The 14,421-nt window shown below is 40.3% G+C and overlaps 1 protein-coding gene across 2 annotated transcripts in view; it reads left to right on the top strand.

The window, feature by feature from the left end:
- FMN1 (formin 1) overlaps nt 1-14,421 on the top strand; it is a 581,640-nt gene that overhangs the window by 144,320 nt on the left and 422,899 nt on the right. Inside the window, exons 1-2 of one of the 2 annotated variants that reach the window (XM_006831808.1) lie at nt 8,277-9,632; nt 11,361-11,478. In XM_006831808.1, coding sequence (XP_006831871.1) covers nt 8,277-9,632; nt 11,361-11,478 — 1,474 coding nt within the window. Of the gene's footprint in view, nt 1-8,276; nt 9,633-11,360; nt 11,479-14,421 lie in introns of those variants that run through there. The other variant, XM_006831807.1, reaches the window with a different exon arrangement.

The raw sequence follows: 14,421 nt of genomic DNA, 5'->3' as shown, positions 1-14,421 counted from the left end.
CTTGGAAACCCTATATCAGCTCCCTAAGAGTCGGAATTGACGGACAGCACTTAACAACAACAACATATCTTAAACTAATACTTTTATCAAGAGCAACTTTAGCCTCAGTGAAATTCTCTCTTCATGGTCTCCATGCTGTCTGTTGTCATTATTTATGTAGGACAGCGTTATGATTCTCTCCACTTTGGATATACTCAAAACTCTCCTGAAACATGTCCCAGGAAAATTTGTACCTTAAAGACTACTCCATTTTAAAAATTTTAACCTTTAGTTTCACATGTTAAAGTATAGCTTTTCCTTCTCCCTTTTACATTCTTTTAGTTTATTTTCAACATGAATCCATTTCTCAGGAGGCTTTGATACTATTTGAGTAGAACTTGGTCTTAAAAACATTTTACAGTAAGGCACTACTTAGTAAAGTACAATAATTATTTCAAACTTGATTTTTTTTGAGAGTAAGAAATTTTAAATGAAGTTGTTGTTGCTAAGTGCCATTGAGTCGATTCCGACCCATAGTGACCCTGTGTAGGGTTTCCAAGGAACAGCTGGTGGGCCAGAACCACCAACCTTGCAGTTCAAATGACTTTGCAGCCTGACGCATTTGCCCACAGCACCACACCAGGACTCCATAAATAAACTAGGATCTTTGAAGTCTAATGAATAAATGGCCCCCAAACAAAAATAAATGACCAATGCTCTGTTGTTGGGTGCCTGGGCTCTTTCACAGGAGAGACAATACTCACTTGTCAACTGAACACTTCAGTATGATATATTCTTGAGGAAAGGATGAAAAAAAAACAAAAACCCAAATATGTAGTGGTTTTGTTTTTTTCTTAAAATGATTGAGTTGTTCTAAAAATCATCTCAGAGCCCAGAAAAAATAATACAGGATAGGCTGAACTTTGTCACCTTCTACAGTGACCACCTGAGAAAACTTCAAGCTAATTATTCTCTTCAGAGGACACAGATGGATAAAACCAATCCCGAGAGATTTGACCCTGAAAAGCCCAAAGGGATCCCTTGAAAGTGTTTTCTTTGGAGCTTAACTCACTTACACTTAGGTGTGCGGTGTGCATGTGGCAGGGGGAAGAGAAGACATGGTATTTAGTTGTTGTTTTTAAGTATTGTTGAGTTGGTTCCAACTTATAGTGACGCTGAATAGGGTTTCCAAGGAGCAGTTGGTGGGTTTAAACCATGGACCTTGTGGTTCACAGTCCAGTGCTTATCCTACAACACAGGGACAATTTTCTATTTTGACTGTTAGCTCACTGATAAATACTTGTTACATAATAATAAGAGAGAATAAAAGGAAAAAAAAAATCGATTAGATGCTGGTTGAAGTCCTAAATGACGTTTCTATGAACATATACATATATTCTGTGCCAGGCATTAATGAGATTGTGACACCCAGACTGACTTATTTAATCCTTTTAGCAGCTTATATCTGACTTCCAGTTGAGGAAGCTGAAGCACATTGGGGGGTTATAGAAGGTCAAACTTCTTGTAGGGACAGAGCAGGGTATGAACACAGACCTCAAGAGTCAGGCTTCCAACCACATTGCTTCACTGTTCCTTGTTTCTTGATCATCAAAGGATCCTGAGACAATGCTGTTTTGCTGTTTTCCTTTCCTCCAGCTGCTAAAGTATGCCCAGCATTTCTTTCGTAGATTCTTCTAGTTTTGTTATTGATATCCAATTAATTTCTAAGGAAGCTTTGGCTTTGCTAGGTAGAACCATTCTTAAAAATACGTCCATGAAGACAATTCAATGGGAAAAGGCCTTAATCATTAGGGGCGGCCCTTACAATAAGCAGGTGAAGCCTGTTTTCTTTCCTTTTTCTTTATAAGCAATTAGTGAAAACAGTTGCTGACTTCTGATAGGCCAATCCAGAGGGGGGGTTGTAAGTGGTGCATTAATTGTCAGGGCCACACTACACTATGAAGACCTGGGATGTGTTATATAACAAGGGGGTGGTTTGGGCTTTTTCATTGATCTGGCGTCAAATATTCCTGTGAATTAGGTAGAAAAGCAAGGTGCGGTCTCCATTTTGAAGATGTGGAAAATGACTATAATGAGGTTGCTGGTGAGGAAGAGGGTAAGATCTCGTGCATGTTGATGCTGCACTTGAGCACCATGACCAGCCATTTTGCTTCTCTTGACTGAAAATTTCTTCTTTAAAACAACAAGGTTAAACTATTAGTTATGTTTCTGAGCTGTTAATTATTAATATTTCTAAGCTAAATTATTTATAATATTTCTGAAGTCTCTTTGGCCTCCAAACACCTTGATTCTAATCAAATCTTTTAATTTTATATTCCTTTTATATAGGAAGTGTCTTCTTTAAACAAATGTTTTTGCTCTTTTTGAATATTTAGCATGTCAATTTTGCTTAGACTTCACTAGGTAAGATAAAACACATTCTCTGAACCAAAACCAAACAAACCCATCTCCGCTGACTACCCTATTCATATCTTTTCCCATAATCTACTTAATTTTCCTAGTCTATCTCTAAACTTTTCTTCCACAGAAATACCTACTATACCCTTACTTACTCTTACTAGTTTTAAGTCCACTTTGTACTTGTGATCTCAAGCAATTCTTATGAGAACCTGGTTGAACCACTTTGGAATTCTGCCAGCAATTAGTCATAATATCAGCCCTGAACTCAAAATATATTGGACAAGGAGAAATGTGAGGACTGAGTAGCCTAACAAAGTGAAATGTAATCACCTTTTGTTTACTTTCCCTTGCCCTTTGAGGGTTTTATGAGAATGTGTGTGTCCATGTATGTGAGGAAGGGAGTATTTAAAATAAATAATGTAGGGGAGGACTACGAAGAGCAAGGATGAGTTTAGAAAGTATTTCTTTTAGACGATGTCCAATTTTTGCAAATTAGGTGTCTCCAACCAGGTATCTGCTGTTTTGGACTGATGCGTGTTGTTCTGAAGTACAGCTGGCTGCAGCTTTGATCCAGGAGCAGCCGTGAGGATGATGAGACAACTGAAACATGAAGAATTTACTGAGAGTGAATTCCACACACAATACTATGTTCAGATTTTAAGTAGCTTAACAATATTTACAGAGAATTCCATGTATGTCAAATGCTTCCTAATTATTTATTGTGTGTACTTTACCTTAGTTGTTTAAGCTGGTGGTGGCTATGAGCCATGGAGTTGGTTCCGACTCATAGCGACCCTGTATAGGGTTTCCAAGGCTGTAAATCTTTATAGGAGCAGAAAGTCTCATCTTTCTCCGTTGGAGCCACTGGTAGTTTTGAACTGCCGACTTTGAGGTTAACAGCCCAACTTGGAACTGTCATTGGTTTTGGGGTGCTGTTCTTGGTTGTTGGTGGTTGGCTCTGAGTGAATTCTGACTCAGCGTTTTATGTTGTTAAGTGCTGTCAAGTTGGTTCCAGCTCTACCCTTTATAGAGTTTTCAGGGCTGTAAATCTCTGTGTGAGCAGAAAACCACATCTTTCTCCCATGGAGCTTGAACCACTGGCCTTGTGGCATGAAGACCCGTGTTTATCCTACAAAAGCACCATGCTCCAGTGGTTTTATGTAGAAGATGCTTGGTAAATTTTGAGCACAATAAAACACTGGAATAAATAATGACCAAAAGAAATGATAATTTCTCCCTCAAAGTGTTAAGGTTTTTAAATTGACTTTTTTTTTTAGGACCAACCAGTTTAAACCAGGCTTGTGAATTGTTTATTTGAACGTTATGCCCTGGAATATTTTTTAGTTCATTGCTGTTGGTAACGTTTTTTGATAGTCATGAGAACCAGTGGCCTGAATGAGGTTCTGTTCAAAAGATCTGTTTGAATGATTATTCTCCTTCTTACTCATATTTAGATGATCACTGCCTGATTTCACTCAGAATTGTTTTTAGGTCTGTCTGATTAAAGCACTGTACTGTTAACAAAAATCAGTGGCAGTTTGAACTCACTGCCATTCCACAGAAAAAGAGTGCAGTTTGCTCTTGTTAAAATTTACAGCTTTGGAAACCCTATGGGGCAGTTCTGTTCTGTTCTAATGGGTTGCTATGAACCGGAATTGATTTGACAGTAGAGGGGTTTTGTTTCTTAATTGCTGTTTAACCTGACTCTGGAGTATAAAGTACTTTGTTACAGTGTAGGTTCACCTCTTTCTTGACTGATTTCTCTTACTAAACTATACCTTCCTTGAAGATAGAAAGGTCACTTATGTCATTTATAGCTCCAGAGTCTAGTATATAGTTTGTGCTCTAATGATTGTTGGATGAATACATTCCTTTCCTATTGCTACTGTAACAAGTTACCGCAGAATTAATGGCTTAAAACAACACAGCTATATTCTTGCAGTTCAGGGTGTCAGAAATCTGCAATGGGTCTCAGTGAGTTAAAAATAGTCCTCTTCCATCTTCAAAGTCAGCAATGCCTGCCTAGGTCTTTCTCTTACTGCATCACTAGGACATTGATGATCTGCCTGCCTCTTTCACATTTACATAGCATTTGTGATCACATTGCATTCAAGCAGTCCAGGATGGTCTTTCCATCTGAAAGTCTCCATCACATGTGCAAAGTCTCTTTGCCAGGTAAGATAGTATATTCACAGGTCCTAGGGACTAGGACTTGAGCATCTTTGGGAGGTCACATTGAACAAGTTATGTATTAGGAGAATAAATCTTTGTAATAGGAGGCATGCTTCATAAATGAAGAATGGTCTCGATAAGCTGTAAAGCCTCCTGAGGTGTTTATGTATCCAGAGGTTTCTGTGTCTTATCTGTGACTAGTAGGAAAATGAGCAGGGTCTCTGGAATTTTTGCTTAATAAGCAATAAGGAACCCTGGTAGTGAAGTGGGTTAAGTGTTGGGCTGCTAACTATAAGGTCAATGGTTCAAATCTCCTTGTCACTTCACAGAAGAAAGATGAAGCTGTCTGCTCCTGTAAAGATTTATAGTCTTAGAAACCAAAGGAGCAGTTCTATTCTGTCCTACACTGTGAGTCAGAATTGACTTGATAGCATTGGGATCTGGGGTTTAATTCTAAGCAGTCCCTCTAGATTCTCCCTCAAGTTGCAGGAGGGGACAAGAATGATTTTTCTCACTATAAGCATTTGTGAAGTTAGTCTTCTGTGTCATCTCAGGATTTAACCACTAATAAACCAGGCTGAAAGATCTTATGCATGCCAAGACTCAATTTTATGAGGTGTCCAATTAAGACAGCAGTGGAAGCTCTTGGTTTTAAACGAGTAATTAAGAGTGTAAATTCTAAAGAACAGCTTCTTGGATTCAAATTCTAGTTCTGCTACTCACTGACTCTGTGAACATGGGTAAGGTAATCTTTCTGGGCCTCCATTTCTTAATTGGAAAAGAATAATGTGCCAATGTCATGTAGTGATTATGAGTATCAAATCAGTTAATATATGAGGATCATATAGAACAGTGCTTGGCACATGGTAAACACCCAACAAATATTGTTGTTGTTAAATGCTGTCAACCCATCTCATACTCTTAGCAGCTCTGTATACGATTTCCAAGGAGTGGTTTGAACCACCAACCTTGTGGTTAGCAGTCTAGTGCTTATCCTATGGTCCCATACCAGGACTCCTAATAAATAATTGTTGTTGTTAAGTGTCGTCGAGTTGGTTCTTACTCATTGTGACCCTCTATAAGGTTTCCAAGGATCAAAGCAGTTGATGAGCTTAAACTGTTGACCTTGCAGTTCATACCAACCTTGCCCTCTAGCACCACATCAGGGCACTTAGAGATTATTGTTTTCCACTAGCAAGCTGTGCTGCTGTGATCATTTATTTTAATTCTGTTGACCATGGTTGCCTAATTCTTTAGACTTAGGCTAAGCTTTCTGCTCCCACAAAGATTTAGAGCTTCAGAAACTCTATACAGAGTTGCTATGAGTTGGAACCAACTTGATGACACTTGACAACATCATAACAACAATAATACCTAGAGCCAGGGAGCTAAGACCTAATGATATTTGGAGACTAAAGATTTGTCCCACTACCCTGATTTATGTTTTCATCTGTGGGTATGGAGAGGATGCCAGATTTTTTTTCTTTTGTAATTCATCTGCCTTCCATGGTGTCAAAAGGATCTAGACCCCTTTTACCTTATGTCTAAATATGTGCCGTGACTTTCCCCTCACCCCCTTGCTGGGTAGTTTGTGGAGATATTAAGAAGACTGGTCTCATTTGATCTGATTTGATGATTCCTTCTTTCCTCTTTCTTGAAGAAGCAGATGTCTGATTTCATTGGTGCATATTTCCTCTAGATAGGAAGTTGGTTCTCAGACTGAAATGACACCATTGAATTTTTCTGCAGCGTCCTACTGGTCTTTTTATTAAGTAAGCCCCCAGTTCATAATTCAAAAATATGCTAGCATAAGGAGCAAATGAGATAGTGTCCATTTAGACACAAGGTCAAATCAGGGACTATGCTAACTTTCCCATGGAGGATGATATGGTAAAATAACATGTAGCCTGTTTATTTGTGTGAGGACTACTTTTGAACCCATTCCAAGACATGTATTAGATCAGAGTGTATCACAATTAATACCTCATCATTTTTAATGTTGATCATCAATGTATGACCCACAGCCTTTCATTGCTGCAAATAAACAAAGACTTTTAACTTGAGGTTCCAACTTGTATTTTTCAGTATAAAATGTTGTTTAAGTTTAACACTTGCTATAATCTTCCTGACACTTTGCGCAAAGAGAGCTGACGACTACTTTTAAGCAAGTTTGATTCTCCTCCCAACTCAGGACAGTGCCTTGCCCATCCCAGGTGCTCAGTGAATGCCTGACAACAACTGAACTGGATCTGAAAAACACTGAGACTTTCAGGTAGGACAGGAAACCATCCCAAGAGACAGCTAGGCAGCTAGGAAACAGAGCTGCAATTTTTCCACCTCCTCAGTTGCCAGGTTCCTAGCATTAATCAGAGTAGTGGAAACTATAAGGGAGGTGATGTTTGGCAGTGGTTTTGTCTGTTCTGTTTTTGTTTTAGGTAAATTGGGTCTATGATAGAAACCCAACTGACAGAGTGCTTTCAGATGGCTTGCCCTTGTCGGGGAACGTAGATCCTTGGGGAGTTTTGATGAATTGCTCTGCCTAACAAGGCACAGGTTGTGTGTTAGCTTGTGTCATGCCAGGTTTCATTTATTTGGTTGGAATACTGAGGTGAAGAGGGGTGCCCTTCTGCTGCCAGGATTCCTAAGAAAGCCAGGAAATCTCAGCTGCTAAGCAGATGCCTGATGTTGGCAAAGGGACTATGGAAGGTAATCAATCCTGCCCTACTTGGTCTATTGACTCTGCCACCCAGATGACTGGTTAACACTGGGTGTGGTGGGTATGTTCGCCTGCATACCTGTTTGTAAAACACAGACAGCCAGGGCAGAGCTAAAAGGGCAGTAACCTGAAACCACTCATGTTAGTTTTCCTCCTTGGGCTCTGACACTAAAATCTGCATTCCAGATGAAACCTGCAGGGAAGCGGAAGAAAGTACTTAAAAAAGAAAGAAAGAAGTTCAAGGGCAATAAATTAACAGCTTTGCAAGTTCTGGATATTGTGACATGATCTCTTTCTTTAATTTTATGTCTGCTTTGGGCTTTGTTACGTGGTTGCTCATCTGGGTGTGCTGCTAGGTTTTTTTTGGCCTCCAAGGTCAAAACATACGTAATGCAGTTGAAGAAGAAAGAGGGCCCCTAAAATGTGTCAATGTGTCTCAGCAATTTTCAGCTGAATCACTTTTGAATCTCTAGGACTAGAGGGGGAAGGGTCAGGAATGTTAGGATCAGCTTGCCAGCTCAGCACTTTAAGAAGCCTCAATTTATACTGGCCAAGGAGGAAGTTGAAAGCAACCAGGAGAACCACAGGCACTGGGGCGGAGCTCTTGGTGAAGTTCTCTCGGCTGGGATTACCAGGGGCAGGCTGACTTTCCTGATGACAAAAAGCCTTTTGTCCCCGGGAATAAATAAGGAAGTCCCCAAAGAGTAGCCTCTCGGTCTGTGTGTAGTAAGGTGCGCAGCCTCCGCTGCTGCTGGCAGTAAAGCTCCTCAGACGTTTTCCAGTTGCCCTGGGCATACCATAACATTGCTCAAACCGGAAGAAGGGCACAGTGACCTAAGAGCCACCAAGTGAGCTCCCTGTGCGGCTGAGGAATCTGGCTCTAGGCTCCTGTTGCTCTCTGTCCTGTAAGCATGCAGATGGAGAGGATAAACTGAGGAAGCAGAGAAGATAACGAAAGTCCAAACTTCATCAAGGGCATTGCTGAGCCATGGAGGACGTTGGTAATTCTGTGAATGGCAGTGATGTCTCAGAACCAGAAAAACCTGAAGCTGGTCTTGAAATAGCTCAGTCGATCCTGAGTAAATTCTCTATGAAATCCTTATTTGGATTTACGAGTCAGTTGGAATCGGTGAAGCCTGAAGAGAAAGATGCTGTGCTGAAAGCATATCGCAGTTTAGATGTGGATCCCACACCTCAGCAGGATGACCCCATCGAGGGCACCAGTCAGCAGGAGACAGAGGCTCAGCTTTCACCCTACCTCCAAAATGATGGGAAGACTGGAAGAATGGAAACTGAGTCTGAGGGAGAAGCTTCAGCAGGGACTTCTCTCCAATGCCCAGAGCTTCCATTGCCTACTTTGAATCTCAACAACGACGATGATTTTTTGGTTCGTGGGACCCTTATCCACACCACCAGTGATTCTGACTCTGATGTTGATGGCCAGGGACCAGAAGAGGGAAGTAACACTCATGGCTTCAAGTCCCCTAGTGTTTTATCTGAGCCTCCCCAAGAGCCCAAAGAAATACCAGGGGATTCTAGGGAACAGAAGGCCACTGGGGAACCAGACAATACGGAGCTCTATGCAGAAGGTCCCCAAAGGACTCTACCTGAGCTAAGTGGCAAGTTGGAATCTAGTGATGGCGGCCTTCAGACAGAGCACAGCCCTAACACTGGAGAGGCTGGAGAAGAAGGTTCCCCAGAACCACCTACAGTAGCAAACCTGAGTTTTGGAGTCCCTGAGAGTACCTTTTCAAAAAAAGAAGGCCTTGGGGAGAAGACATTCCAGCTTCCAGCTTTCTTTAGTGGATTTCGTGTGCTGAAGAAAGGGATTACAGCTGAAAGAGGGGAGACCATCACGGAAATTAAACCAAAGGATGGGGACCTGGCTTTCCTCAAATTGACCCAGCCTGTTCAGAAATCCCTATCACAGGTAGGACCACAGACAGTGAAGAATGGGGAGAAAACAACTCATCTGAAGTCCCCTCCCACTCTCCTTGAGCAGCTCTCTCAACTGCTCAACATTGACATGCCGAAAACTGAACTGAAGGCAGAAGACCCTGAGTCATCCAGGGGAGAAGAGATGGGCTGCAGCGCTGACCAGGAGAGCCAAAGTGGCCCTGGGGAGCCCCAAATCCAGGGTGGAGAGGTTAAACCAAAGCCTCCAGAGACTGCCTTAGAGGCTTTTAAAGCCTTATTCATCCGTCCCCCCAGGAAGGGTACCACCGCTGATACCTCCGAGCTGGAAGCTCTGAAGCGCAGGATGAGACATGAGAAGGAGTCGCTGAGAGCTGTGTTTGAAAGGTCCAAGTCAAGGCCGGTGGAGGGGCCCTCTGATCCCAAAAGCGTATGTAGAATTGTGTTTTACATTTTCTCATAAAATAGGATGCAGCCATACAAATGGTTTCAAAAAGTTTGTGGAAAATTACAGTATCTTTTCGTTCCATTTTTCCATGAATCTTTTAAAGCACCCTCATATTTTTTTCTCAGGTTATCTGTGACAGTAAATTCTAGTTATCTATTCCTTGCAACCTTTTTTAAGGTGAAAGATGATTATGTTGAATTTAAATCCACCTTGTAAGGAGTGTGGAGTTGCACAGAAAGAAGTTTGGGGTTTTTTTTTGTTGTTGTTGTTTAATTTTCTTTTTTTTTTTTTTTTGGTTGAATGTAAAGAAGTACAGGTGGGAAAGGGTTTAAGCATTCTGGGTTTAAGCATTCATGTAAATGTTCCTATAAAAACTAATCAGCTTGAGGAAGCAATGTAATATAGAAGTAGAACCCAGCTTTACAGGGATTTCCTCACCACTTAATTACATCTCTTTGAAACCTTTATTTCTCCTTTGAAAGTTTGCCATTTGGCAAAATACGTGTTTATGATGTAATTGAAGTGTTACCTGTTGGTTGAAAAGCATTCTGATTGAGCCTTGGATTTAGAATGATACCTGGGTTTTAATCCTAACTCCACCATTTACTGGATTCCTGTTGTGGCTTCGTAGAATAAGCACTGGGCTGTGCATCACAGGGTCGGCAGTTCAAACCCACCACCTGCTCCTTGACAGTACTTAACAAAAAAGACTGCCATTTATTGGCTGAGTGACTTCCACCATCTCTAAGTCTCCATCGATCTCCTCATCTGCAAAATAAGGAGAAAACAAAAACATTTACCTTGTATGGTGGTTGTGAGGATTAAATGAAGTTAGCACATGGTAAGCACCTGCTTAATGGGTGCTGTTGTAAATATTATTCACAAACATTATTCAGAGAACTCTGGTAATTTATAAAGACTAACAAACACCTGTTCACTAAGTCGTAATGTTCAAAGAGCAATGGATAGAATTTTTTGTTTAATGTCAATTCAACGTGAGAGTGTTACTCCTTTTTGCATATTTAAGTTAACACACTCAGTTAAAACAGTAAAAAGCGAAAATTCTTTGAAAAAATTATCTTGGGCTTTAGTTAAAAAACAAACAACATGCACACACACGCACAACAGCTAAAAACAAATCTAAGCTAAAATCAATATATAGATACATTATCCTAGTTGTAGAAATCACCTCCCACAAAAAGATAACTTGAATACAAAGTTATCTCATTCGTATTTCATAGGAAAAACAAAATCCTGAGATTACAAGTATGGATTACTTGAGTATTTGGAGAAGTATGTCTTGGTTTATAACTGATGTTTACAGAAAATACAAATTCGTCTTTTTATGGTAGGAATATGTTTGTAAACATTCTTACAAATATATCCAAGTATGGTACTTTTGTATCGGTATTTTAATATCAAAGTGAATTATTGATTCTTATAGTTATGTGATAAAAATCACTTATCTAGTGTTGTCTAATACTTAGCCTTGAGTTGTTTCTGGTTTTCACTCCTGATAACTTTATGTTTCTAGAAAGGGATTATACTGTCTTGAGACTTTGTCTCAGTTACAATGAAACAGTAATGTGCAACTGGTCATTAATGTAAATTTTAGATTTAGAGTTAGCATGTTTATTTTCAGTAATTAATTGGCTCTGGCCACATTTCATTGAACTTATTCTTGTCTGTGTGCCTATTTTTTTTCAACAGCTAGACCAGAGCCCCACTGAACAGGACGACAGGACTCCTGGCCGACTCCAAGCTGTCTGGCCACCGCCAAAGACAAAAGACACAGAAGAAAAAGTGGGATTGAAGTACACTGAAGCAGGTAAAGTGAAAGGAAGCCAGGTACCCAGAATGAATTTCTTGCTATAATAGCTTTTAATTCTACTTCTGTAGAGTCTTAGATTTGGCTTCTGTTTCATTATAAAATGTAGTGCTGAAGGCTTTTCATTTTAGTTTTGCTGTTAAAGGGAATCTTACACATTTATCGTTAACAAATCTCTTAGAGATGAAAAGTGAATGCCGTGGAATGAATGAAGGAAGGGCCTATGCATAAAGTAGGAGAACCTTTGGGGAACTAATGGACAGGGTAGATTACAAATTCCTTAGGAAGCAGATGGTTGGCCCATAATGTAGATGTGAGCTGGCAGTGTTGCTGAAAGAGGCAGAGTATGATTTTCCAGAACTGTAATCTGATTTTTTGTTTGTCTTTGAGTAATGCTTTTGAGCGAAAAAAACTTTGTGCAGAGTGAATGTACAGATACCCTATCACTTATTCTTCTTTCACCTTTGTTAGACAAAGCTTTATTTAATGCATGGCCAATTTTAAAGCAATCTAACTCTCTGGAAATCTTCCCAGAAACTTTACTAGAGTCTACTTTAATGGAATGAGACTCAAGATTTGCTCACTTTTTAAGGGAAAGGTTCACGGTTAAAAAACAAAGGAGAAGGTAAAAAACAATGGAGAATCAGAGGATGGATATATCTTAATTTCATTTGTCTGAGTGTGTCAGTGACAATTATGTGTCACTGATGAAACTCTCTTGCCTGGGCTTCTATCTTGTTGGCTGTCTTTCTTATCAATGTGTTGGTATTAAGATCAATCTACCTGATGACAATAATTCATTTTCTATTTTTGGATGCACATAAGTGGATCAAAGTTCAGGTGATTTTTCTGTATTGTCAACAAAGGAGTCCTGGCGTAGCACTGTGAGTGAAAGTGGTGGCCTGCAAGGTTGATTTGAAGCGCATTGTCTGCAGTTCTAACTCACTAGCCACTCATTGGAAACCCTATACCGAGTTGCTATGTGTTGGAACTGACTCCATGGCACTTAACAACAACAACAACATCTCATTTCCATTGACTTTCTTGTCTGAGGGCAATACAGAAATACCACTCTCTAATGACCTCAGAGATGGAGAATTAGATTCAGGATACTTCAAGATATGTGAAGTACAATATGTCAGAAGTCTTGTGATTTCCCATCCTCAGCTCACATGTTTTTTTCTTTGAGTGTGTAATCTATTAAATCATTGATATGGAGATCCAGACTCTAGCATTCATATTGCAAGTGTGTTGTTAGATTTCTGTGTGGTTGATGCTTCAGTCCAGTCTTTGGCCAACCTGGGAAAGGAGATGTGTTCCTTCATCATGAATCTCCCACTCTTTCTGCTGCCCGTAGCCTCCTTGGGCTGGTACTACTTTGATTTCACTTTACTAAGAACTTACCATTCAACTCAAGGGAGCACCAAGGGAAGGGAATAATGACCCGGACCTCAGAACTTCAGAAGGAGGCCGAGCAGGATGGAGACAAGAGCTGTGGTCTTTAGGAGAGAGATGCAGCCCATCCATGGTGACTAGATGGGCAGGAAGTTGGGAGAAGCAACACCCTGATTCTTTCTTCCTGGTTTCTGGTTTCCCACCAGTGCTTCCATTTGCCAACCAAAATTATAAGTTAATTTGAGAATTGAGAACTTTATAATGTTTACTGTTTCTACCTAGAAACATTCCTTGTTAAACTATTCATTCAGATTTCTTTTATAACATTCATGAGTTAAAAAAAATAAAATAAAACAAAGCCCCCTCTAAGACTGAAACTCAAAGGGAATACATGAGCAGGCATGTAAGCTTGCTGGGGATCACCTTGGTCTACTGGTGAGTGGAAGAGGGGGAAAGGCAGCAATGAAGAAATTGGCTGAGTTCAACTACATTCCATAGACTCCCATTGACCTGGAGATGAGAGAGAGAAGAGGAAGAGCTGGTTGGTCTAAGTGTGATAAAACCTGGGAACACCTGAGCCCATGGACAAGGACATAGCCATAGAGGGCTAGAGCTGAGAGTGAAGCATTCAGCTGATAAGAAGTGAGGGAAGATGGACAAGAACACCCAAACTTGCAGACAGTACCCATTTGACCTAACCTTGATGGCTTCATAATCAGAACTTGACTAGAGGAAGATAAAAAAGAAAACAATTTTTGATAAAGGAAATGAGGATAAATTGCTACAATTTGATGAACTTGACCTATACTCCTGGAGATAGCTCAAAATACCAACAGAGAGGGAAAGAGTCTTCACATGACGTGTCAATGCTATCCCCTCTATATACAGGGTAGATAGGGACCGGCAACTTAGACATTGGCTACCTAAAATGAGGGGTGATAAAGGCTCGAAGTGACTGGCTTACAAAGTTTCAAGACGGAGTTTAGTTTAAGAGTATGTGGATAAAGTCTCCACTGAATAGTTTTCATCTTGTCTAGATGGGTCTGGTAAAAAGAGATGGGGGTAAGATTCGTATGATTCAGTAGTGAGTAATTGTTATCATAACTAACTGCGTCTGTCACAGTTGTAAGGGTAGAAGTTTTGTAATAAAAATGGGGCAGTAGTTAATCCTACAGTCCAGAAACAGAGGACCCTAGGACCATCAAGGGAGAAAGAACACAAGCAACATGCGGGACCTTATCCAGAGAAGCAGCAGTGCCAGAGATGGAGGCAGAGATGGGGACATGGAAAGAGGAAGCAGCTGAGGACTCTAAATTCGTGGAAAGAGAGGGACTGAGAGCTGGCAGCCAGGAGGCAGACTTGCAGAATGTACCCTTTGGTGGTGTAAACTATTATATATCCCTGAGTGTTTTGTTTTTTGAAAGAGCTAAAATGAATAGAGAGAAATACTGTTAACTGATGGTTCATGGAGGGGATTATAATCATTTTAATGAAACAAAGTATATGATTTGTTGAATGTAAAACTGATGATCTGCCCTGTAAACTTTC

Source organism: Chrysochloris asiatica, unplaced genomic scaffold (assembly GCF_000296735.1).
Source record: "Chrysochloris asiatica unplaced genomic scaffold, ChrAsi1.0 scaffold00004, whole genome shotgun sequence".
In the NCBI taxonomy this organism is placed as follows: domain Eukaryota; kingdom Metazoa; phylum Chordata; class Mammalia; order Afrosoricida; family Chrysochloridae; genus Chrysochloris; species Chrysochloris asiatica.
The sequence above is the reverse complement of the archived record's forward strand: the minus strand, read 5'-3'. Positions and strand labels throughout refer to the sequence as shown.